The sequence below is a fragment of the Caretta caretta genome, chromosome 6, assembly GCF_965140235.1.
Source record: "Caretta caretta isolate rCarCar2 chromosome 6, rCarCar1.hap1, whole genome shotgun sequence".
NCBI lineage: Eukaryota > Metazoa > Chordata > Testudines > Cheloniidae > Caretta > Caretta caretta.
In genome coordinates this window covers 48,175,988-48,203,067 of record NC_134211.1, presented here as the reverse complement: position 1 = coordinate 48,203,067, position 27,080 = coordinate 48,175,988, and the positions used below count along the sequence as shown (strand labels likewise).

Here is a 27,080-nt window from a genome sequence, read left to right as displayed (position 1 = left end):
CCCATAATTAACCTTGTTGTCCAGTTTGCCCTTGTAAAATATTGGCACATTAGCTTTCTTCCAATCCACTGTAACTTTCCCAGTGTTCCAAGAGTTATTGAAAATCAATTATCCAGTGAGCGCCCTAGCCAGCTCTTTTAAAACTCTCAAAGGCAAGTTATCTGGCATTGCTGATTTAAAAATGTCTAATGTTAGTAGCTGTTTAACAGTCTCCTGAGTACCTATTGGAAAGTGTTTCACCCCCCATTATATGATATAACTACATGAAACAGTGTCCCAAATACGGAACAGAAATATTTATTAACACCTCTTCCTTTTCTGCATTATTATTGACAATACTACCATTTCCATCTAATAGCCATTGTTAGGATTCTTTTTATTCCCAGTACACTTAAAAAGCTCCATTTTATAGTCCTTAATTCCTCTGACCATTGATTTTTCCTTGTGTCCTTTGGCTTCCCTTATCAATTTTCCTATAATTCCGAGCTTCTGATTTGTATTCATTGCCATCAACTTTCCCTTTCTTAGTTGTTTGATTTACATTGTAGCTAAAGGGAGCCAAAGAAAGACTTCCTTTGATTTCAGTGGGCTTTGGATTAGGCCCGTAAAGAGGATGTCAAAAGTGAAGAAAAAAACATTTATGGTGTCCTTTAGGTCTTTAAAAAATGATTACTTTCTTTCCCTAAGCATGTGTCTGTTTGGCTAAAATAAAAATAAATAAAATAAAAATGATTATTACTCTAATTTATTACTGTATTAAAATGGCATATTGTGCTTAAGTCATGAAAAATAGCAGTTTACATGTGAAAATAATTGAGCAAGGGGAGTAGAATAATAGTGAATTTTAAGACATATATAAGGATTAAAAACAAGAAGAGTTCTTTACTTCTGAAAATGTCATTGGAAAATGAAAATGCTTTCAAAATACCTAAAGGTATCAGTGCTGCCCCACCCTCTCAATTAAGAAGATGAAAAGCAATTTTTAAAATTATTATTAAATATCATGTAACAACCAGAAAGCTCATTAGCAGCTACAGCACCAAACATCACTGAAAGGTTAAAAATAAAAGCATATCTGTGCCTTGACTTGAGTCTTATTTACCCTTAAGCAATTTAAGTCTGCAAAGTATTTGTAGTGCAGTATCTTAGAAACACAATGAAATGGCAATCCAGAAGATTTAGTCTTGTACTGTCAACAGAATAGGGTCAGAGTGATTTCCGCTTCAAACAGAAATTATGTCTCTCCCACTTTTGTCAGTGAAAGATAAGTAGTGTATTATAGCAATATTTTAAAATGTTCCAGCTAAACACTTCCAACTCTAATCTTTCCTGCCCTTCAGCCTTCACTTGCTAAGTGCACAGTGGACAATTTCACAATTTCAGTTGTTACAGCTTTGCACTCAAATTATATTTTTGCCCCTTGGAGAAGACTGATTTTTCCTTTGTTGGATCGCTAGCATTTAACATTCACTGCAGGAAGCAGCTCTAAAGTGCTAATTGATAGGATGTCAGAGAACAGGCACCTTCATGTTAATGCAGTACTCAGCTGAGGGAGATTCAAGTGCTACCCATCTTCACACACTGGGACTCTTGCCCACACTGTAGCTGAGAATCACAATTAGGTCTTTGCAATTAGAACTATTATTTCTTCCTCACTCCCAGCACTCTGGTTGTGAATTAATGCCCGCTGTTGTTTCTGTTCAATCTTTTATGAACATAATCATTCCTCAAACTGTTATCTGAAAGGTGAAACAACAAACTTGCCTCCACTTGCAACAAGAATATAAATAGAGCTTTCATTAGCATTAGATAACTAACTGAATTCTCACCTCTATGGCACACCTACCTCCTACTTTGTCATCAGTCTTTCAGAAGCGACAGAACCAAGCCAACCACCAGTTAATCAATGCCTTATCGGCTTCTTACAAGATTGCCCACTCTGGTCCAAATCTATTACCTGAATAACATGAACTGGGACTGTGTTTGACATGGGTTATTGTTAAGGTTTGTTCTTAGCCTACTTGATAAGACATCTTTAGTACAAAACTAAGGCCTTACCTTTGTTTGGAGAATACATCAGCCCAAGCACAATAATATAAAACACTGCACGTTGGCTTCAGTGGGCTGACTAATGTTTCAAGTTAAGCATGTGTTTTAATGCTTTTCTGAATTGGGGCCTTATATGTTATATTAAGCTCCTAAAAATAAACTATTTAAAGTGTCTGTGTGTAGTCTAGGAACACTTTTCAATATCCAATATCTCAGTACATGACACGCTACTTTCTAGTTAAATTCTAAGTGCACCAATCAAAGTTAGCTGAATTGCAGATTTTGGGGACTGAAAGGGAAGACTGGTGTGAAAAATCGCTCTTTTTTGGTCTACTGGAAACTCCAATCCAAAGGTTGGTGGACAAAAAAATTAAATTGCTTAAATCCAACCATGTTAGTTGAACAGGTCTGACAACTGCAATAAGAATATAATCTGCACAATCTATCCCTTTCATCTTCTCCACTCTTCCACATTCTGAGGTGGGTTAAGCAAAGGGAGATGTGAGAGAATGAGCCAGTGTTACAGCTTTAGTTTTACCTTTTGATACAATAACATTTTTGCCTGCTATTCAGACACATATCCTTGCCAGGAATCCAATTAAAACTATGCTAATGAAGACTCTTAGGTGCTGAGCAGCCTCGGCTCTGACTGAAGTCAATGGGAGATGAGGGCAGTCAGCATCTCACACAAGGGGCTTACAATCAGTGCCGGTGCTAGTCCATTGGGGGCCCTAAGCAGGAATATTTTGCCCGCCCCAACACACATTAATAATTAATAGAGGCCACTCTTGAACTGCTCAGGGCCCTAAGCAATTGCTTAGTCTGCTTATGCCTAGCCCCAGCTCTGCTTACAATAGCGTCTATAAACAGATTGGTTCATGTATAATGGCAGAAAGATTTCTCAGCTCTTGTCACTAATGCTCACACAGACAAAGCACAGTGTAAAGCAGTGGTGGGCAACCTGCGGCCCCTCAGGGTAATCCACTGGCGGGCCAGAAGACAGTTTGTTTACATTGACTGTCCGCAGGCACAGCCATCCGCATCTTGCCATTCCCAGCCAATGGGAGCTGTGGGAAATGGCGGCCAGCACGTCCCTGCCCGCTGCTCCCATTGGCCGAGAACAGCGAACCATGGCCACTCTGGGAGCTGCAGGTGGCCATGCCTGTGGATGGTCAATGTAAACAAACTGTCTTGCGGCCCGCCAGCGGATTACCCTGATGGGCCACGTGTGACCCGCGGGGTGCAGGTTGCCCACCACTGGTGTAAAGAGTACTGCATGTAACAATATCACTACATTTATGCATTCATTCAACTCATTTTCCACGTCTCTCAAGTCCAACAATACTCATGTTTGCACACAGTCTGTGGTGATGACGGGGGAATGGAATCTGTCCCACAGGAGAAACTCTTGTATATTTCAATTTATTCTGAATAAATGTTCAACAAAAAAATTAAAGCATTTACTTTTCTTAAAAAATGGTTTCCATGAAAGGATTTTTATATAGTCATCTAAGTAGTAATACAGTATTTATATACAAAATCTCATTTCAAACAATTTACTGTACAAAAGAAAGTATAACCATCAGTTACTCTTATGATTTCAGCAAATAATAAAATTTATGACAAATATGTACTTGGGTATAGTTTTACTATTTACAGGAATGTCAGTATTAAGCCAAGAATATTAGATAAATTATTTACAGTTGAAATTCCTTCAGAGGAAGTTCCCGAACATTTATCTTCATAAAAGGTGTCTACCTGTTGGTTTTCTTCTAGAATTTTTAGGTTATTAATGAATGAAATAAAGAATATATTTTCTATAAGAAATATGGACAAAACTCTGCTTGTCTTACTCATATGCTAGTGGCTCTGCTGCAGTCAGTGAGCCTGATTTTGCATACAGGTACTACCAGGCATACTCTGTGCTAGAATAAATCAGACAGGATTTGGCCCTATTTTACTAAAACATGTCAAATTATAATTTAAAAAAAATAGTGACATTCCTGCAAGTCAAAATATTAGAGAAACAAGCGTTAACAAAATATAAGCCCTTTATTAATAAAAATCTTTGGTTGGATCAATATTTTAAATTAGTTTTAACAATATTTGGTTATTATAATTCACTTCTTTCCACATAATTTCTCTTCTGGTGTCTTTTTGAACAGACTACAGAAAAAACATCTGAAGGTAATCACATACTTCATAGTAAAAACAATAAATATTACAAAACAAAGTGTGGTATTTTTAAAGTTCTATTTTAAATCTTTATATTACTTTGGCAAACAAAATAAAAATAAAAAAAGACACCCCCCCATCCCCACCCCACTTATTTTCATGAACTATAAGTCTTTTGACATTTGGTTTTGTAACAAACCATACAGTAGACAGACTGAAAAACTTTTGTTTTTATTTTAGTTATTTGGTTTAGTGTATTGTTTAGTTTGCTTTTTCAGTATAACACCAAGAGAAGGTGTTAAAAGAAATGAGGTTCATTGCACCAATATTCTTAGGAAGTGCAGTTTATCACTAGACAAACCTTAAACTAAAAATTTACTGTACATGAAAAGAGTTGCACTGATGGGGTCTAGATATGCATTACAGATAAGGATTTTAGATTTATTTTAAGGAAATGTTATATATATAAGATAACATATTTTAAGACAAAATAAAAGTCCTGTAATTGAAGTTCTGGTCCTGTAGTTCCAGAGTAGGCAAAACTTCCATTAAAGACAATAAGATCCATATTCATCCAGAATCTACCCTTACTCTTCCTGGCATAGTCTCTGGTAGATGTTACCAGTCTCAGAAAGTCTGCCATACTGGGGAGACTGTAGCCAAGCAAAATGGCTGTGACCTCCTCTTCATTGCAAAGGAGAGTGGGCTGTAGAGAAGGAGCTGGTGGGGAAAGGTGGATTCAGTGTATCCTTTCAGCAATGATGTTGCCTAGATATTAGGCAGGGCAGTGTAAATTACTGTAGCAATACATGCGCTCATGATTCAGGGACACTTTTGAAAATGCTCTACAGTGCTCTGGCTGCTGGGAAATCCTATGAAATTGTGCTGGTACTGCTTCAGAACCCTTAGTAGATTATGACAAGACCACAGTACAGTCTAGGGCACTGGAGCACCTGCACCAACATGAATCGTTCACCTGATGAGCTTTTGGGGTAAGTGAACAGCTGTCAGTGGTGCACAGAGTTAGGATTAAGGTTAACATGTGCTGCACCGACTTCATCTGCTTATTTTTCACAGTGGGGAAGTGCCCAAATGGAAGACTCTAGTGCACAGCAGACTGCTAGCAGGGTCCCTGTGGAGTCTCAGCTTTAAAAAAAAAAAAAAAAAAAGCTATTCCCCCGCCCTATCCCTGTCGATGGGGTGAATCTCCCAATGGGTAATTTACCGTGCACCAGCTTCAGTGTATCTAGCCTAGTTATATACTGTTTGATGTAAATCTTTTCAGACTCCTGACAAGGAGAGTTTTGTTTGCCTAGGATCTGCAGGTTCAAATCCAGATTATGTCTGCCAGGGGAGCTGAGCTGCATCTTTTGAAACTGAAGATGCCTTATAAGGTTTATATTGTTTCTCTTCTCCTGTTAAATGAAATGCTAGAGCACATTGTAAAATTGACTTTGCATATATTTTGTAGATCTGCTCAAAGCCTTTCAGGGATTGGCTGCCAAAAAGATTTAAAATTATGATTTGAAATTTACTTTGGTTATTTCTTAATTAATAAGCTAAAGTCAGATTCTCAGAGAACATTTCTAAGTACCAGCATTTTGTTAACACACACTAACATCCACAGTGTTATCTAACTATGAAATATAAAAATTCCCTGCATTACTTAAAAAAAAATCCTATCAGAAATAGAATGTGGCCTTCCATATTTGTAAGAAGTGCATTTCTCACAAAGATGAGAGCAAAATGGTTGCACATACTTAAACATTCACCTGGTTGTCCATAAATCAAGTCTTGCCCTTTAAGTGATGGCTTGTTTATCAGTGGAATGCCTCAACAAAACAAAACTACCCTCCTCTTCTATACATCAATGTGATATGAATGGCAGGAGGACATGCTCCCGCTGTGGCTCCTTGAGACCTTGGGGCTGTGGTTGTTACAGTTTTCACCTTTTTTCATGTCCTTGTCTTTCCAGGTTTCTATCATTTGCAGCTTTCCCTGTTCTTCTTTCATGAACACCTCCACCATGAGAACTTTCTCTTTATGAATCTGCTGACTAATGTCCTTGGGAATGTCTGGGATAATCCAGTCCACAAAGTCACTCATAAACATGACCAAGTTCTGAAAAATAAATTTTAAGAAAATGTTAGCAAGGTCAAATGAAATGAGAATAGATATAGATATTTAGATTTTTGTTGTAGTTCAGAAGGGACAATATTCTAGGCTGGGCCTTTCTCTTCCTCACAAGCATGTTAAAGTTCCATGTATCAGCTATTTAGCTTTACCATCACTTTCCCATAAATATTAGGCGACAGAGGAAAATGGCAGGGATAGGTCTCCCTGACTGATGCAGAACAAATACAGTAGTGCGAAGACAGAGGGAAATACTGTAGTTGGTATATGGCTGTTTATGCTTGACATTAACAGTGCATGAAAAATGACTAAGTAGGCTGAGAATTTTCTGAGGGAACAGTTCACTGTTACAAAATGCTGATTTGACAAAACAGAACATTTCATAGGAACATAACCATTTTGTCAAAAATGTTGATGAAATAGTATCAAAATATTTCAATAAGGTCAAAATGTTTACTTCAATTTTGATGTTTATGTAATCCATTATATGAAATATTTTTATTTAGCAAAAAATGCAGAGATTTTGACTTTTTCCTCCCAGTTTCAGAGGAAATCAAATTTTGAAATCTTGGCATTTCCCATGGCTGGAAATTCATTTTTTGGCCTGCTCAGAAATGACTCTAGATGAAATCCATTCAGGACCAGCATACCAGTCTATGAATCACTTAAGCAGGCTTGGTTTAAAGGCTTTTGAGGCCCTGTGCTCTATGGAAATTGGGGACCTACATTCAAATTAGGCCCAGTGACTGCCACACCTCATCTGCTGTCATGACAGAGGGGTGGCTGGGCCAAACCTGTGGAATGCTGTGACTGCTTGAGCTTTGCTCCAGCTTCTGCCAGAGCTGCACGACATGAATAGAGGCCCATCCAGCAAGCGCACCCAACCCATACCTACCTGCTACACCAAGCCCTGAATGCACCTCCCAAAAATATATATACCCCAGAAACCCTTCCCCAGTCCCCACTTATCCTGACAGCCACCCCATGTATCCCATCAGCCCTGACATACATCCCTCTCACTGAAGCCCCCAACACCACAGCCCCAGTTGCCATAGCCCCCACATCCTGGCCCCCCATTACCTCCACAGCCCGCACAATTCACTTTACTGCTTCTTAACATTCCCCACTTGTCACCACCCCTCACCCCACAGCTCTGAATCTCTTCCCACTCACCCAATAGCCCACCAACAATTTACCCCCAGTCCCTCACCCACTGCTTTGGGATCTTCCTGGGGGCTCACCAGTGGGCCCCCCATTCCTCCCATCTTGGCTCAGCGCTCTGCTGCTGTCCTGGACTAGGGAGGCTCCTCCTGATCCTGGCTGCCCAGTGACTCTCTTCAATCCCACTGCCTGCCTCCCGCTCACAGGACAAGACGGGCTGGTGGCTAGGCCAAATTTGCATGAGTGGCATTTCTACATGGCACGTGGGGTCACAGCGCCACTCAAGTTTGGCCCATCATAATGCCACCCATCCAAATCCGGTGAGCAGAGCACCCCCTATGTTAGGGGCCCTGTGCAAGTGTACAGAGTGCCCATTGGCCATTCCAAGTCTGCACTTAAATCCTTCTTAGTCCATGCTTGTATGATTTAAATGGGACCTAAGTGATGCACAGGCCTTGTGCCTCACCTCCCATTAAAGTTACTGGTCTATATACACTGCATGTGGTGCAGGGAGCAGTGTATCCCTGTGGGGGATACATCCTGTGGCTGTTCTGTGGCTTTGCATCATGCTTGAGAAGGTTGTGAAGATCAGTGCCCCCAGGGAGGAACTCTGACTGGTAAATGATATCCAGTGGACTCTCATCTCATTTAGTTAAGGAATAGTTTTATGTATGTATATGTGATCTCTCTTTCCTTGTTAGGAGTCTGAAAAGATTTACATCAAACAGTACCTGAAAAACTATCACAAATGCTAATCTTGCTGCTAGGACAGCCCAGAAGTCCTTTGAAATTTCATATTTGTTTTCAGACCATGGGGGTTCTCGGTAATCTTTGTATCTGTAAAACAAGACATAATAAATCAAGGATGTTGTTTTAAAATGTTCACACAATTAGGATTTAGTACAGAATATGCATTAAACACTAATTCAGATCTTTTTGATACAAATCCCTCTTACAGAAAGGCTGTGTAAAAATCCAGCCAAACAAGACAAAACTAACAGCCTGCCACAGCCTTGAAATTTTATGTGGATTAGAAGAAGACAACTCTTAAATGTTTATGCTTTCTGATCAGTATGAACAATATAAACTCAGAGTAAAGAGGGGCTGAGCTGCAAAATTCAGATCACAATCTCAACTTCTTCCAAGTTTGGGAGGTATTTTATGTTTCAGGTTCAGCTATAAGAGCAAAATACTGAACTCAAATTGATATGGTGGATCAGAACTCCAATATTTAGATTTCCACACATAGGAAGAACAGAAGATTGGAGTCAAGCTCTTGCTGAGTTGATATGAAAGAAGAATTTCACCATAGCACTGGTTTATATATTCTATGAAACTGTGATGTAACAATAGCAATTTTATTTTGTTTTTAAAAAGTATCCTGACCAAAAAATGGAAGAATTTAAATTAATACCATTATATTATAAATGTATGCAGAAATTATATCTCCATATTCTAAAATGTGATTTTACAAGAAGAAAGGGAGTGTGAGAGAAAAGATGGAATGAGAATTAAAAAGGACTTGTGGGGAAAGGAGAGAAGAAAACACAGTGCTCTGTGTTGGACCATGAAGCCTACTCTTCCCTTCTAGTCATAATTCTACACTGAAAACATTTCAATCAAACTGGTATTTCCTCCCCCAAGAGAGATCACCTCAGGGATACAGAGGAAAGGAAAGGTAGGTAAGAGTAGATAACTTTGCTGATTCTAGCTGGTTTTTACTTTCATGTCACAGTAAAAGTGATTTTTAATTTTAATGGTCATTTTAACAGATTAAGTTTTGATTTCTTCGACAGTTGTAAATAGTGTAAATTAAGAAAAACTCTGAATGATCTGCCTTTTTTTCTCTTGTCAATTTCTGTCATTTTCCAGTAGAACAGACCAAAATCCTATATTTTTTTCTGTAATGTCTCCAATCTTTGTCCTTATCTTTGCTGTTTGAATTGCTTTCATTGCTGCTCTTGGCTTTGATCCCCAATTGCAGGCTTTGAGAACATTTTGAAGCTGATGCATATCTAAGTTAGCCTAGGCAAAGAATGCATTTCAACGTTGACCCAGATTTCTTGACCAGCTGAAATATTCAGCAAGAATTTTCCTTTAAAAACGCAAATAATATGGAACATTTGTTTTGATCACACTAGTTCCATGTATATTAGGATTTTAGATGGGTCTAAGACTAAGGATTTAATTCTGTCAGTGCTGAAGTCAATGGGAATTCCACACCAGGAGGGATGGGAAAATTGGGCCCACAGTGTAGACAAAGTTGCCATTATTGTCAGCTTGAACTACTGGATCAACTGGACAGTATGATAGGTAGACCTTGAAGTAGTGTCATTGCATCAGTACATCATGATTAGGGTTGGCAGACTTCAGTTTTTATTTTTTTGCATTTTTGATTAATATCTATTATTATTTTAAACAACTTCTATTTTTAAAGTTGTGGGAAACTAAGGGAGACAAGGTTGTGGTTGGAGTTAGGGAAAGTGCTGACAGTGATGTTTCAGGGAGTTCCCAGCACTGACAGCTGAGCTGCAAGGACCCAGGCGCTGAAGGGCCCAAGACATTAGGAAACATGATGCAGGGGAGGCCCAGAAAAGTGCTGGCTCAGCAAAGCAGAGACCCTGGCCAGGACTGCAAGGAGGAGGATGAGCCCCCAGCAGCAGGGAAGGTCACTCTGCTGCTGAACAGTTCTGCCTGGGAATGGCCCCTATACTCCTGCCTGGTGAGTGAGAGAGAGGAGCCGTGATGGTGGAGCTGCAGATGGCTCCCTGCATAGTTGTGGGGCCGATGACACCAGATCCCTGCAGGCACATGGATGGGGAAGGCTGCAGCCAGAGCAGAGACCCCTGGCCAGGACTGCAATGAGAAGGATGAAGATGAGCACCCAGCCGCAGAGGAGGCCACCTTTCTGCTGAATGTCTCCATCTCCAGGCAGGAGCCATTCAACAGCGAGGTGGCCTCCTGGAGGCCAGAGGCTTGCCCTCCTCCTTGCGGCCTTGGCCGGGGGTCTCTGCTCTGCCCCACCAGGACCATAGCCTTCCTTGCACTTTGTGCTGCAGGGATCCAGCATCACTGGCCCCACAGCGAGTCTCTGCAGCTTCTGCATCATGGCCCGATTCCCTCACTCCTGTGACAGCAAGGCTGCAGATGCTCTCTGCACTACTACAGGGCCAGAGACAGCCAATCCTTGCAGACACAAGGTGCACGGGGGAGGCTGCATTTGTGCCATTTGTAACAGATGGATTTTTTTTCCCCGTCTATTTTGGTGCGTCAGTTGAAATCAATGTTTACTGACATCTATCGATTTAAATTGATTCCTGCCAAGCCTAATCATGATGCAAAATTGTGACATCTTGGCAAAATGTCATCTTGTTGCCCCAAAGCATCAGTATGCTGTGAAGTGACTGCATCAAAACATCATGTCACAGCACAACATTACGATGTGGTGATATTTTACAAGCCTCAAAAATAGAATCATAGAAACATAAAATCATCTCAGTAAAATGGCACCATCCTGGAACAAGCATGTTGCAGAAGACCCTCCTATGACTACCAGTATCTCCCTCTAGTTCTGTAGTGACTTGATGTGATGCAGAGCCTTTTTGGCCAAGCAAAGGAGAGAAGTGCCTTGCACTGACCCACCAGCAGCTTTGGGTGATTAAGAAAGTGGTGTTGCCCTATCCTGAGCTGGAAGGATGCTGGTTATGACTTTTTAAAAGTGGAGGAGGTTATGACTTTTTAAACTCACCAATCATGCTAGATCCTGAAATTGGATAGGGGAGTTCCATACAATGTTGGAAGTTTGAGGTTTTTTTGTTTTGTTTTTTTTTTTGCTCCCTCCTGTAACCCAAATAGTTGATAAATATTTTGTCAGCAATAAACACTTTTCAAATGCCCTGACAAGTATTTAATGTTTACTCATTTTCTCAAACTAAGCAATGTATATGCTACAAGTGCTGTGGTAACTTTACCTATATGTAAAGATTTCAATGGTAACTGCTCTCTCTATTGGATAAAGAAGACTGAGCTGCCAATAGACTACAATAGGACCTAAATCAGGTGGTATGTGACTGTGTAACTATGAGTCCCACCAGACACATGAAGAAGCTAGTACCTCCATTCAACAGGGAAAATAACTTAAAATGGCTATCATTCAAGAGAGTACCTGCATATCTGAACCTCGTAGCCAAGTTCCATTGGGTCATTTGGAGCTGTTCCTCCTTGAAAATCGCTGACATTAAAAGAGGATAGCGTATGGTTCACGAAGCCATGCATGGTGCCATTCTCACTGTACATATACAGGTACACGAGGCGTGGAATGAAGTCAGATGTGAATGAGATCACAAATGCCTAAGCCATAAGAGTAAAGAATGAACGCAATATTCAGGTAATGTTTAGTGGATAATATACTCAAGTGCATCTTCCCCACATAATGCTTATGAATCGAAGAAATGGTATACAGTGGGCTGATTCAGACAATAAGTCTAAGTCTGCAGCCCATGGGATGCTAAGGATATGGAAACCTCATCAGTGTGATGTTTGCTGCTCAAGTTCCAGAGCTGCATGGTGTCAAGTATAAGTAGCTTCATGTTGGCTGAGATCTCTATGTAAATAACTTCAGCTCCCTGGGAAATCCAGATATTGTCCCCGTTTTCATTACTCGGTCACCCTTATGTAGCACAAAACCTCTATTCTTCGAATTCCACAAACACATGTACTAGTCCTGGACACACTACTTTTTCTGTTCCCACTTCAGCTCCCTCTCAACCCCTATCGCAAGCCCTCACATTCTGTGTTTAGGGTAGACAGAAAGAGAAGATTGCAGACTGAGCTTTGGGAGTTGAAGATGGGGGCTCCAAACAAATGACCTTGCAGAGACCCCAGATTTGTTTCAGCTGGCCCTGCATATCAGATAATAGCTGATCACAACAAAAAGGGAACAAGATCTCCTTGTAACAAAAGCTGCTAAAGATCACTACAACTTGATCAACCATGATCAGACCCAGACTCTAGAGTTTCTTAGACTTTGCAGAGTTTTTTTGTTTGTTTTTTTGTTTTGGTCTTTTGCTATTCTTAGATAAATGACTAGAATAAATAAATAGCAGGTATTTTTCTTTTTAAATACCAGTAATATTTCCAACCTTAAAGGTGTCTTAGATTTTACTGTGCTTTTCTGTTGTGTATTAATTATATTAATTCTGTGACTGTACAGAATAACTTGTGCAACATTGCTAAAAAGCAAAACACCATGCTATTCCCCTCTGCTCCAATTACAACTGGTCCCAGATGGATTGTATAAGCTCTGATTGATTGCTCTGGATGTACTTTTATGTGCTGCAAATAACTTATGGTGAACCAACTCTTTAAATGCCCTCTGCTTTGCAAAAATCTGTTAATTTTAATGAGGTTTTTAACTAGATCAAGATAAAACAGCAAGCATGTTGGGCCAGATGCCTTTTTACAGTCACTAAAATTTCTTATTCTCCTCAGGTTTTATAAATAAGCGTGATATACAGAGTGCAAGGACAGACAATTTAGTTGTGTTCTCAATAGGTTTGGCTTTTCTCATTTATTGCTATCATGAAAGACTGTAATTTGCGTGCAGCTCATGTATGTGCAGTACAAAAAGTTTGACTTATGCTATGATAGAAAACAGAGAGTAGATTGATTAAGGTAAGGAGAACAACAGTGGTTAATGCCTGAAGAGATTGCAGGGAGGAATGTGGGAGAATAGGAAGATTTTCTAAGGCAAAAGAGGAGAAGCAGAAAAGATGAGAAAGGGGAAATTAAAGGCAGAACACCAAAATATAAGACTGATTGGGAACTAGCTCTGCCAACAATTCTGGGTGCTGCCTCTGAGACTTCCCTGCTTGGAAATAAGGGCTTGATCCAAAGTCCTCTGAAGTCAGTGGAAGTCCTTGCATTGATTTCAATGGGTTTTGGATCAGTCTTCAGTGAGAAATCACTTCCCAAGTTACTGAGGTGCATGGTGGAGCTAACCTGCTTGGAGGGAGGGTGATGGGCTATATGCTCTTTGCTATCCTGAGGACCACTTCTGAGTGGCCTCTCATCTTCTCCTTCCAGTTGGAAGAAGACTCCACAGTGACAACTGTCCAGGAGCTAGAGAGGGAGCTTAAAAGTAGAGCTGTGCAAATAATAGATTTGTTTAGTTTTCTGTCAAGTCTGAAAATTCAAGAAAACAATAATTTTGAGTTGACCAGAAAATGAAAATTTTCAAAACTTTTAGTGAATAGAAAAGTTAAAAAAATTCATTTTGGGTCACACAAAATGTTTTGTTCTACTCAAAACAAAAGGCTCCATTTTGATTTTGATTCTTTTTCTTTTTTAATTTTTACAAAATGAAATTCAAGGTAATTTCAAAATAAAAAGTCATTTTGAATCAAAATGTTTAATTTGAAATGTTGAAATGAAACATTTTTACTTTTTCAGAATTTTTTGTAGGCTATTTCTTTTTGACCAAAGCAATTCAACAAAATCTATACAAATTTGCACAGTGTTTCAGTTGACCCAAATCTGCATTTTTTCCTGAAAAAAATTTTGGTTGAAAGATTTCATCCGGATCTATTTATAAGATAATGTAAGGGGAAATCACATCCTTAGAACTTAAGGCTGGGAGAAAACCAGAGACTCCACAGATGCATGGTATTCAAGACAAGCCACGCCACATGTCCAGCATTGTCTCCTCTCTTGTTGTTTCTAGACCCTCTTTTCACCTTGTTTGTAACTTTGACACAGATCTAACTTTTGGTGGGTGTGAAGGGACTATGAGATGAAATAGTGTTTGTTTGTGTACCACATGGAATACACCCCCACAGAAAAATGTGTAAATGTAAACAAAAGTCAGAGCTATTCTACTGTTTTAACCCCAGTATAAAAGTTTTCTGAAGACTCAAATGATCCAAAGCAGTCTGATTATATGACACATCGAAGTAGTCTTGCATGTTTTCCTAAGGGCCTAGTCTGCACTCATTGAAGTGAATGAAAACATTCTTATTAATTTCCGTAGTTGCACAGAGTCCTAAAGACATGGATCATATCCCATCTTCCTAATATGAACACATCATATGAACACATCAGATCCCCAGGTGGTGTAAACTGAATGCAGTCAAGCTAAACTGACGTGCACCAGGTGAAGATCTGGCCCAGTATGTGTAGAGGGGTAACAGGTTTTTTAAATTAGCATTTGTTTAAAAATGTGGTCAAGGAAAGATACTTACAAAATATCTAGACCACTAGGAAGCAAGCCTAGTTTAAGGTCAGCAGATGCAGTAAAAATAGTCTGGAAAAAGATGCCAAGGCTACCACTGATTATGTTTACTATGGCTTTTATTGCCAACTAGCCTTTAGTACTGAACCTTTTAATTTTGCAAGTTTTTATAATGCATAAATAATATATGATACGCTGTGACAATGTAAAACTAAACCCTGGACCTGATTCTCTAGTTGATGAGCTTCTTTAAATCATGTGACTCCACTGACTTCAGTGGAAATTAGTTAGAAGAAAACCAGTGTAATGGAGTGGAGAATCAGGCCCATTGCATTCAAATTTTACTGACAAAGAATTACTTACATTTATTATTACAGCAAGTTTTCCTACACCTCTGAGGATATTATACCAGATTCCTATGGGAAAGACAAACATGGTGGTAAATGCTTTCAGATTGTTAAACTTATCGTTGTTAACTGAAAATATCATGTATCTGCCACGTCTCGTGATTGCACATCACTACAGCTTTATTTAGTTTGTAACAAACTTTATTTAGTTTGTCTTCAGTTTGTAACAAACCCTATTTCAGACAACAGAAACCAACAGGAGCCTAAAATATGGCTCCATACATCCATATTTAGACACCTGCCTCATTTTTAAAAGCACCTGAGCCAGCCACTCTTTTGCGGGGGAAAGGGGGGAGAGAAAGGCAAGGTTACTGCAAAATGGAAGAAAGTAGCCAGTATATAAGCAAAAAAACATGAAGCTTGATCAAATGGGCCCAAATAATTTTCTGTAGGAAGGAGGAAAAAATGACACATGGGGAACTAGAATCTCAACAGAAGATCCCTTTGCAGAATATATTGCTCTGTTGAGAGTACCAATCTTAAGGGATCTGTCATAAACTAGGGCTTTCCACATGGATGCCTTATTTCTTTGCATTGCCTCTGCCCTCCTCACCAGCAGCATGGTTCTAATGAAGCCACTCTGGTAAGGTTTCTCCTTGCTGCTCACTTCACTGTATCTGGGAACCCCTGAGCATGGTTTCTGCAGTATGGAGGCTGTGCATGCAAAAGATATACTGACAGCATATTAACTTAGTATCAACCGTGGGGGTGTGCTGGAAGGACGATGCACAAAGATCACCCAGTCCCACTGTGCAGTCTCTCCTTATATTCTGTGGTGTCTTGGTATAACACACTGATTTTGTGTATATGATAACGCACCCAACCAGCAACTGTCCCCTTAGGACTGTAACAACCTTCTGGTTACTAATCACAGCTAAAAGAGTTCTCCTTTAGCTCAAGTTCTAGGGGCCTGTGGTTTTGGTGCTGAATGTCCCAGGTTTGATTTTGCCAATGACTCTGGTATCTAGATGTATAAGGTCACAGTTCCATGACAAAACAGCACCCCAGCTGGGACTTGAGCTTCTGTAGCCCTTAGACACTCAAGATGAATTTGTCTAACATCTACTGGTTTGGTGCGTGTTTACTATACATAAAGTTTCCAGGGACTAGTACTTTGTAACCTAGAGAATCCTATGTAATTAAGATAAACCCTGAGCAACTAATAAGCACAGGGGTGCTGGAACAAATTGTATAGCGAGGCTCCTGAGAGGCATTGAATCAAACTTTAAATCATGTATATGATAGAAACCACTTCAAGTCAGGTAGTGCAGCAGCACCCTCAGCACCTCTAGTTCTAGCATCTGTGAATAAACAGACGGTCAACTCCACCTTTCTCATCATTTATTTTGAATCTGGTCATTGTTAGTATATCTCTTTTTAGCAACAGTGACTTAATTCGTGTTTCAGAAAAACTAAGGGAGCAGACAAAAGCATCTGTTTTTCCAGCAGAGTTGTAACAGAATCAGATATAGGGCCTTTTTCTGCTCATGTTTAAAGGCCAATCTTGGGCTGTGTACCAGTTGTGCTTGGTGAAGAGCTGATTGTGGGGAGCAGGAGTAGGCCCCTGGTCACTGCCAGTGATTGCATAGGATTTCTGTTATCTAGATTTAGAACATCCCCTCTCATTATGCATGCTTCTCCTTTCTGTCTGTTGATTCCTGTCTCAAGCCTTATGTGGTTTTCTTCATGACAAGGTGATATTTTGGCCCTGTGGAACCTTGGCAGAAATTCATTTTAATCTGAAATTCTCCTCAAATATCTCACTAGAACTGAATTACAATACACAGACATTTTAAAAACACAGCAGTTGCTGAAGAAGCCAGGGAACTCACACAAACTACAGAAAAAAGGATGTGATGGTGATGGCAACAATTTGACAAAAGGAAAGGAAAAGACCACAGAAACAACCCTTCATGTGTCCTTCAATACCTAGGCACAGTGGGGAGCATTCAGAAATGCCCCAGAACTGTGGAACATATTGTATGGTAATTAACCGTAGATTTTCTTTGCTCAGATTGACTATACTATAACGTGAATAATTCTTTTCATTGAGTTTTCTGTTTGTGAATTTCCAGTATCCCAATTAACTGGTAATGAGGGAAAATAGCTTGCAGGGGCAAATCCATCTCTCATCACCTCTGCCGTCAAGAGATCCCTCAGGTAGCAGACCTGGTTCTGTGCTTCTATGCAATTGTAGGACCTGGTTTCAGCCAGATCCACTGCTGTTTCTAGCCTTCAATGTCCCAGAATTCATACTGGCCAGGAAGGAAGCAGCTGAAATAACTCCCACATGTTTCAACAGTCACTCAGTCTCCCCTTTGCCCCTATGTATCTCCCCTGCCCAGCTGAGGATCTGGAGTTTTTAATGCAGAAGCTTTTGTTTCCGCAATAAAACTTGCATGGCCAGGAAGAACTATTGATGTGGAAAACCATGCACTGTATCTCATTGTTTTATTGATCATTCCTGATCCTCAGATGTTTTATGCTAACTTAATAAAATATTAATCTGAATTTAAAACACTGCTCTTAATATTTTAAAAGTAAAGCTTTGATAAGTTATGACAATTCACAGCTAAGTTACACTCTAATGTTTTCAATTGTACTATAAAGATCTTCCTGTTAATTAACCCAACTCAGCATAAAAAAATTCCTGCCATCAATCAATAAATAAAAAAGGAGTAACATTATCTCATGACTAGGCTATTTGGTAATCTACTAGGCTATTTGGTAATCTACTTACCTATATCTTTTGCTCTGACTGCAACTGGTCTTCTAAGCTCAGTGACAAATTTCTTTGCATCTAAACGTATTTCAATGATGTTGTTCAACAACGCAAACAAAGGAGCCAGCGGGAAGGATGCAACAAACAAGGTTACAAATCCAAACTGGATAACTGAAAAGAGAAACTGTTTCACTGAGAGTGCTCTGCAATTATGAACTGTGCTTTGGTGTGTTACAACAAATTAATGCTTCCCCCGTAAATGTTTCTACAAACCCTAACAACATAGAGAGACTTGCTAGTTATACCTCACACAAATTTCAATATGTAGTTGATTAATTGGTACTTCATCCAAGCATAAAGAGCCATAAGTCCCTGTTCTGATAGTTTGTGCTGGTCAGGCAAAACAACCACAAAGATGCCCTAAAGGGGCAGCTGGGAATTCTTTTGACATAATTAAATCCCCTGAGTGGTGCAAAGATGGTTTAGCCAGGTTTAGGCCACCTGCTCCCCATCTGAATAGGAAGCATGTCAGAGGCGGGGAGGAGTCATGCTGGGAGTGGGGCTGGAATGTACCACACTTCAATCAGCCCTGGAATGGTGCTTATGAGACTGCAGCAACCAGCATAATGCAGAGCAATCCTTAGCATCCTCCAGAATGAGGGGAATGGAAAGGTGGATTACAGCTACCTGTTCCCTGCTCCTTCAACAGCAGTAAGCTGACACTCTATGCTTAAATTAAGTACTAATTAATCAGTTACTAATAGGGCTGACAAGTGATTAAAAATTAATTGCTATTATTCGCACTGTTAATAATAGAATACCATTTATTTAAATATTTTTGGATGTTTTCTACATTTTCAAATATACTGATTTTAATTACAACAAAATACAAAGTGTACAGTGCTCACTTAAAATTTATTTTTTATTACAAGCATTTGTACTGTAAAAAAACAAAATAGTGTTTTTCAATTCACCTAATACAAATACTGTAGTGCAATTTCTTTATCATGAAAGTTGAATGTACAAATGTAGAATTATGTACAAAAAACTTGCATTCAAAAATAAAACAATGTAAAATTTTAGAGCCTGCAGGTCCATTCAGTCCCACTTCTTTTTCAGCCAATCAAGTTTGTTTACATTTGCAAGAGATAATGCTACCCGCTTCTTGTTTATAATGTCACCTGAAAGTGAGAACAGGTGTTCTCATGGCACTGTTGTAGCTGGCATCGCAAGAGATTTACGTGCCAGATGCTCTAAAGATTCACATGTCCCTTCATGCTTCAACCACCATTCTAGGGGACATGCGTCCATGCTGATGACAGGTTCTGCTCGATAATGATCCAAAGCAGTGCGGACTGACGCATGTTCATTTTCATTATCTGAGTCAGATGCCACCAGCAGAAGGTTGATTTTCTTTTTTGGTGGTTTGGGTTCTGTAGTTTCCGCATTGGAGTGTTGCTCTTTTAAGACTTCTGAAAGCATGCTCCACACCTCATCCCTCTCAGATTTTGGAAGGCACTTCAGATTCTTAAATCTTGGGTCAAGTGCTGTAGTTATCTTTAGAAATCTCACACTGATACCTTCTTTGCATTTTGTGAAATCTGCAGTGAAAGTGTTCTTAAAATGAACAACATGTGTTGGGTCATCATCCGAGACTGCTATAAACGTGAAATATATGGCAGAATGCGGGTAAAACAGAGCAGGGGACATGCAATTCTCCCCCAAGGTGCTCAGTCAGAAATTTAATTAACGCTTATTTTTTTTTAGTGAGCATCATCAGTATGAAAGCATGTCCTCTGGAATGGTGCCCGAAGCATGAAGGGGCATACGAATGTTTAGCATATCTGGAACATAAATACCTTGCTATGCTGGCTACAAAAGTGCCATGCAAATGCCTATTCTCACTTTCTGGTGACATTGTAAATAAAGAAGAGGGCAGCATTATCTCCATTAAAGGCAAACAAAGTTGTTTGTCTTAGCAATTGGTGGAACAAGAAGTAAGACTGAATGGACTTGTAGGTTCTGAAGTTTTACATTGTTTTGTTTTTGACTGCAGTTATGTAACAAAAAAAATCTACATTTGTAAGTTGCACTTTCAGGACGAAGAGATTGCACTATGGTACTTGTATGAGGTGAATTGAAAAATACAATTTCTTTTGTTTATCATTTTTACAGTGCAAATATTTGTAAGCAAAAATAATATATACTTTGATTTCAGTTACAACACAGAATACAATATGTATGAAAATGTTGAAAAACATCCACAAAATTTAATAAACTTTGGTGGGTATTCTATTATTTAACAGTGCAATTGAGTTAATTGCATGAGTTAACTGTGATTAATCAACAGCCCTAATTACTAAATAACAATTTGTGTGTGATCTGTGTGAGATTGCTGGAGTATCTGTGAGGATTTAGCCCAGAATTCAGGAAACAGGGCCAAATTTTATGCTCTCTTAAACCAGAATTAACTCTACTAACTTCAGTGGAGTTATTGCTGGTGTACAGGGGTGCAACTGAGAGCAAAATTTGTCTCTTGGAGCCAAATGTAAATGGAGCTATAAATATAGTATATTTCAAACTGTGTGTTAAACTGTAACAAAGATCAACAGATAACACCTGGTATTTCAGTACTGTATCGAGGTATCTGGAACCATGGCTGTCAGCTATTACCACAAACATATGGTATGGAAGATAGAAGCCAGCCCTTTTCCACTTGAGCTGTTGTTATAGGGCTCTTTTATCTTCTCTAGGTTAGCCACTCTAGGACAGTGGTATACATACACACACACAGGCATTATGCCATACCATATGAACCAGTTAGTCACCTGTAGCAGCCAGCAGGGTTTCAGTTACTGCCAGGGGGGACATTTTTATAAAGTAATGTAACATGAATCATATCTGCTAGTTCAAAGAACTCAACTCACCATCTCCACAGTTATAGTCATTACAGTTTAAACTTAATTATTTTCCACTTCACTCACTCATTTCCATGTATTCTGGAGTAAGCCCAGCAAAAGGTTCCAAGTTATAGTCCACTTCATAGCGTTGTTTTTTTTTCGTATGCTCCTCATGATCTAAAGAGCGTTGTTGCTTTAATTTGATATATCTGATTAATTTCTTCATTTTTCTGGAAGAAAAAAAATGATCAGCTTAGCAGGTCTTTTTCCCCATTAAAAAAGCACCCCCTGTTTGGATGGTTCAGGAATGACAGTTAAATTCATGCTAATAGACACAAAAAAAGCCTTATATCATCAGTTTTCATAATCTGTACAAAAACTGTGTAAAAGCCAAAGGTAAAGACAAGCAATTAGGGATCAGCACTCACTGATATTCAAATCTGGTAACAACTGAACCAAATACTGAACATCAAACTCAGCAGTAAAGAGTATAAAATCAATAGTCTAACACTTTTCAAAGAAGTCCGCATGTTACAAAAATGCATGAGGAGTTTGAAAATGCTATGGGGTACAAAGGCACAGCTATATTGCAGGCATAGTCTTGCTGTAAAGATTTCTTGCACGAGGACTATAAACCAAAAGAAGCCAGATGTTTGCATCATAAAAGGTTGATATGCAGTGTACTTTACGTATGGTATAAAATGAAGGTAACTATATTACTTACGGGATACCAATCTCAAAGAGATTATTCTGAATCAGCTGTTTGCCCAACATGATAATACTAAGCTGGATGCACAATTCCATTAAGCAACCACCAGGGGCACACTAAAGCCAAGAAAGGAGATTAAGTCAGCATTTTTGCCAAATCATTTGATCGTGAATTCACTGTTATTTTCTTGATCAATGATGAATATGCACAAGATAAATTGCAATTACCTCTTCCATTCGGAAAGAATGAAAAATGTAGACATAATCTCCTGGACGTCCAACAAATCTAGGATAGTTTGGAAACAATGGTTAGAATTATATTCTACCTTTTTATACATCTGATCCTGCAGTCCTTCATGTAAAATAGCTAATTCTTTGAATGAGAGTTACACATGCCCAAGGACTTTAGGATCAGTTAATAATTTGTCATCACATAGTAAAGTTCAGAAAGGACAATTTTAGGTACTTGTGTTTGGAATATTTTATTTTTTAAATGTTAATTGGTGAATTAGTTAAATTATAAAGTTTTTTCCAAGTTTCCTCTATACATCCTAAGTATTACAGACACATATCTGCAAACTTATTTTAAAAGTACATCTAACAAAGAAAAATAAACGAATTTTAGTTAAAATGAGATAACATGAGGAGATGAGAAAGAGAAATGGGAAGTCAAGTAAGGGGACAATACCAGGAGAGAGAGAGAGACAGATAAATTCTATGGATCACACTTTAGATGTCTTTAGATGTATCTTTAGATGTATGTAAGACTCCCAGTACTAGCTGCACACTGAGACTCAACCAGAACATGTCCCTACAAAAATAATCTCAGAGTAACAGCTGAAATTTTAAACTATATGTCTAGGTTACTCACCGGCCTTTGAAGAAAGCAACATAGAAAATGGGAGTGTAGGCATTGACAAATTTCAGAAGGAAGGCCTTGAAGATCAGCCGCTCTTCAAAACTCTTGTCTGTTTTGGGGACCTCTGAAGTAAACAAGACACACATAAAGGAAACTTCTGGACTGGAAAGTGTTAAGGGTTTATGAAGTTGGGACTTTGGAAAACTCCCTAATGTAATCCAAACAACTATTCCCTTAAGGACATATGAACATATTTAAATGGAGGTGCAGAAACCTGATCCCACTGAAGGCAATGACCAATGGGAAAAGAAATAAGCCACACATATAACTTATTCTGATCTACTTAATATATGTGAGGTTTTTAAAAAACAACAACAAAAGAGCATAACAAAACAGGAGGGCTGTCCTCAAGTGAAGTCCATGGGAGCTGCTTCCATGTATTGATGGCAGAACTGCACATTTAAACAAACAGCTATGGCAGGGGAAGATAAGAAAATTGATTAGAGAAAAAAGAAAGGTAATTTGGGTGACCTACTTTACAGTATTTCTCAAACAATAGGGCCAATTTGATAACAACTCTGTGTCTGGAACTCCCATGAATCTCACTTGCAATAAGAATATCCAAACTATTTGTGTCTGTAAAATTAGTATGGATCTAGCATAAAACAGGAGATTGGATAAAATTTCTGGCCCTTCTGCTTCTGGTCCTGTCTGAAAATAGCACAAGAAAATTAGTTCTACAGTGTTTTGGCACATCTTTTTTCCATGTCTTTATATTTTTCTGTGCTAAATAAATAATGATTGGAAGTGAAAAAAAGAAAGAAAGAAAGAAAAGAAAAGAAAAAGTATCTGTACATTACCAAACCTTAGAAAGACCCAAAATAATTTGCATCCCCAAAATAAGTTATGACTGGGCACAAGAGTTTTAATTTATCCGGATCCATTTTGCCCACTCATAATTGGAGCAATAGCAGCAGAGAGAAAAAGCAGCTAAAAATAAAACCAATTTCATGCGCCCTTTGATGTTTTTTCTTTAAGCTAAGGAGATAGAATTGCAGCCTTATGGTTGAATTTCCTGTTTTTGCTTATTTGTCTGAAGTTAGAAAATGATGCCATGTAAATAAGTAGTTTTTGTACTTTATAAAATAACTGATCTAATAGAACTGACAATGATTTATACCTACCAATCTGAGTTAGCCACCTGGCTATGCAGCCATATACTTCATCCAGGATGATGATCACCACCAGATTAATAATAACTGCAGTTGCAGTGACTGTTACTCTAACACTAGACCGGCCAGAGGGAGTTGAGCTGAGGGCTAAGGCTGCTGCAGTGGAGATTCTGTATATAATGACTCCAAACACGATAGCAAATGTCAGTCCAACCTGGGAATAAAAGGTGGCATTATCTGTTATAAAACACCAGACTGTCATTCATCAGCAAGCAGATTGAACTCTGAAATGCCTCCCATGTACTCCCTGGGCCTGATCCCAATCCCACTGATATCACTGAAAGGACTCTTATTGACTTCAATTGGCTCTGGCACAGATCCTCTGTTCCTAGCACTTTGATCATAACAGTAATTTTATATAATGGTGTTAGCATTTAATAAAAAGAAAGCTAAATGCAAATGCTAGAGGTATAGTTTATATTAATATTAATGCACTTCACTTTTAATTGATGCTCATAACATAATGGATATGTGGTAAGTGGCTTGTTATAAAGGAAAATCCAGGAATGAATGTGGCCTGTAGATATGAAGAGGAGAATATTTCTGAGAGTGATATGGCTTCGCTTTTCTTTGTGTCTAAACTTCTGAATGTCCTTCTGAGACCTCCAATTTTGTGAGAGTTCAAAGATTAAACTAAAAGTAATGGTGCTGCAGATCAACTACATATTATTACAAGAGCATAATAAAACCCAGAAAAATATAGCTGACTCCTGAAAGATTTGGGAAAAAAGCCATGCTTAAATGGAAGAGTATATTAAGAACATGATCCTGTAAGATACTGAGCACTTTCCTGAGAAGCTCCCACTGAAATCAAAGGATGCACTCAGAACCTCTCAGGATTGGGCCTTAAGAGGACTTCAGGAACATATTTCTGTCCTCTGATCCCAAATGGTGCAGGCCCACCCGTTTGGAATAAAGAATTAAAACACTGAACTATGGGCTATTCTACATGTAGGCCTAGATCATTGTTCCCAGACTCAAACATCTCCATGAGTTCTTTGTTTTACCTCCAATGCAGAAGTGGGGGGTCAGCTACCTGTGTAGCACCTCTGCCCCCTCGGAGGCCATTCTATCGGTCTACACACTGGAATAGGGGGCAGCAACTGGATAGGCCAAGTATAGACTAGGGCCTAGGACAATTTTGTCCTTCCTCATCTTCACAGACATTCCCAGGAAGAGATAATATAGCCTAGGGCCTATATTATCTTTTCCACTGAGAGTCTCTTTTCTCTTGCTCATACACACACACACTAAGGCAGAGGACAGATAAGGCCAGAGGGAATCCCTGATAATGAGGCTGTAATGGAGCTGTGCTGCTAAGGAGCTGAGAGGCTGGTAGCCACCAGGATCAGAACTGGCATGGAAGCACATGGTCTCCATTTGAATGCCCTTGGCCTCCCTTAGAGTATCCAGATTTGGAGACCCCAGGGCTTATTCCATGGAGACAATTTCATGAAACAATTAGTTAAGAACTCTGGAGTGGGGATCCCCAGCCACCTGTCCTGCAGTTATTACCATGAGAAGGGACAATCTGAGTCATAATAACTACAGCAATTTTCTGCCCATCTTCTGAATTACAGACCCTGTGTTACATGTAACTGGTGAACTTTGATTGCTCTGACTCAGATGTAAGAGAAGACACACTCAGTTTGGAACCTGTAATCCAAAAGAACCCATGACTGACAAACTCTCCAAAGCAGACTGCGTGTGGTAAATTACCATCTGTCATAAATATAAAGGGAAGGGTAAACCCCTTTGAAATCCCTCCTGGCCAGGGGAAAGCTCCTCTCACCTGTAAAGGGTTAAGAAGCTAAAGGTAACCTCGCTGGCACCTGACCAAAATGACCAATGAGGAGACAAGATACTTTCAAAAGCTGGGAGGAGGGAGACAAACAAAGGGTTTGGGTCTGTCTGTGTGCTGCTCTTGCCAGAGACAGAACAGGAATGGAGTCTTAGAACTTTTAGTAAGTAATCTAGCTAGGTATGTGTTAGATTATGATTTCTTTAAATGGCTGAGAAAAGCATTGTGCTGAATAGAATAACTATTTCTGTCTGTGTATCTTTTTTGTAACTTAAGGTTTTGCCTAGAGGGGTTCTCTATGTTTTTGAATCTAATTACCCTGTAAGATATCTACCATCCTGATTTTACAGGGGGGATTTCTTTATTTCTATTTACTTCTATTTTTTATTAAAAGTCTTCTTGTAAAAACTGAATGCTTTTTCATTGTTCTCAGATCCAAGGGTTTGGGTCTGTGGTCACCTATGCAAATTGGTGAGGCTTTTTATCCAACATTTCCCCAGGAAAGGGGGGGTGCAAGTGTTGGGAGGATTGTTCATTGTTCTTAAGATCCAAGGGTCTGGGTCTGTAGTCACCTAGGCAAATTGGTGAGGCTTTTTACCAAACCTTGTCCAGGAAGTGGGGTGCAAGGTTTTGGGAAGTATTTTGGGGGGAAAGACGCGTCCAAACAGCTCTTCCCCAGTAACCAGTATTAGTTTGGTGGTGGTAGCGGCCATTCCAAGGATAACGGGTGTAATATTTTGTACCTTGGGGAAGTTTTGACCTAAGCTGGTAAAGATAAGCTTAGGAGGTTTTTCATGCAGGTCCCCACATCTGTACCCTAGAGTTCAGAGTGGGGGAGGAACCTTGACATGGTGGCACAATGGTGGGATTAACCTGAAATCATTTGAGATCCAGTTGAGATTTTTTGAACTAGAAATACAGATTTTAAAAAGGAAAATTTTTTTTTCTTTGGAAAGAAAGTCCAGAAAGCAGCTTTGAAACTGAAAGCAGCTTGGTTTCTCTCTGCTTTGTGGCCAAGCAGAGACAAAAGGGGATTATCTTGTGAATTGCAGGTTTTTTTTGCCTGGAGGCAGGGTACTTAACTCCTGCAGGGAAATCTTCCAATCCAGAGGTTTTTTTTTTCTTTTCTTCCTAAAAGTAAATAGGGGGTGTGTGTTCTACCCATTTGCTTTTTCTTTGGGCTGGGTAAGCAGGTTTCCAAGTAGTTGGAGGTTTTTTGCTTTAATTTGGGCCCAGAGCAGAGACAAGGGAATTGTCTTTTTCTGTAGGCTGACAATCACTATCAGAGAATAGGTATTCTATTGCAGCACAGCAAAATTTTACAGCCAAGTTTTGTTTGTTTATTTCTAAACCTCAGGTGTAAAGTTAGTTAAAAACAGAGAGGTTAGAATGACCAAATCCTCAGCTCAACTACAGCTGGAATTAGCCAAATTTCAGGCTGAGGAAAGACAAAGGGAACATGAAAGACAGATAGAACTCATGCGGCTGGAGAAGGAGGTACAGGAGGCTGCCCACAAGAGGGAAATGGAGGCAAGGAAGCATGTGGAGGAGGAGAAGGAAAAAGAGAGGAAGCATGTGGAGGAGGAGAAGGAAAAAGAGAGGAAGCATGTGGAGGAGGTGGAGAGGATAAAGGCCCAGCAGAATATACCAACAAACCCTAGCAATCCTTCTCCAGGTACCACTTCCCATCCCAGAAAGTTCCCCA

General features: G+C 39.3%; 1 protein-coding gene across 1 annotated transcript in view; it reads right to left on the bottom strand.

Annotated features, from left to right (window-relative positions):
* Positions 1-3,559: 3,559 nt before the first annotated feature.
* Positions 3,560-27,080, bottom strand: part of ANO1 (anoctamin 1) — a 126,359-nt gene continuing 102,838 nt past the window's right edge. Inside the window, exons 20-29 of the mRNA XM_075129482.1 lie at positions 23,527-23,728; positions 22,355-22,466; positions 21,712-21,769; positions 21,500-21,600; positions 20,860-21,005; positions 17,894-18,046; positions 15,110-15,162; positions 11,684-11,868; positions 8,250-8,355; positions 3,560-6,345 (exon numbers count right to left, since the gene is read on the bottom strand). Of these exons, the coding sequence (XP_074985583.1) occupies positions 6,085-6,345; positions 8,250-8,355; positions 11,684-11,868; positions 15,110-15,162; positions 17,894-18,046; positions 20,860-21,005; positions 21,500-21,600; positions 21,712-21,769; positions 22,355-22,466; positions 23,527-23,728 (1,377 nt within the window). The 3' untranslated portion in view covers positions 3,560-6,084. The remainder of the gene's footprint in view (positions 6,346-8,249; positions 8,356-11,683; positions 11,869-15,109; positions 15,163-17,893; positions 18,047-20,859; positions 21,006-21,499; positions 21,601-21,711; positions 21,770-22,354; positions 22,467-23,526; positions 23,729-27,080) is intronic.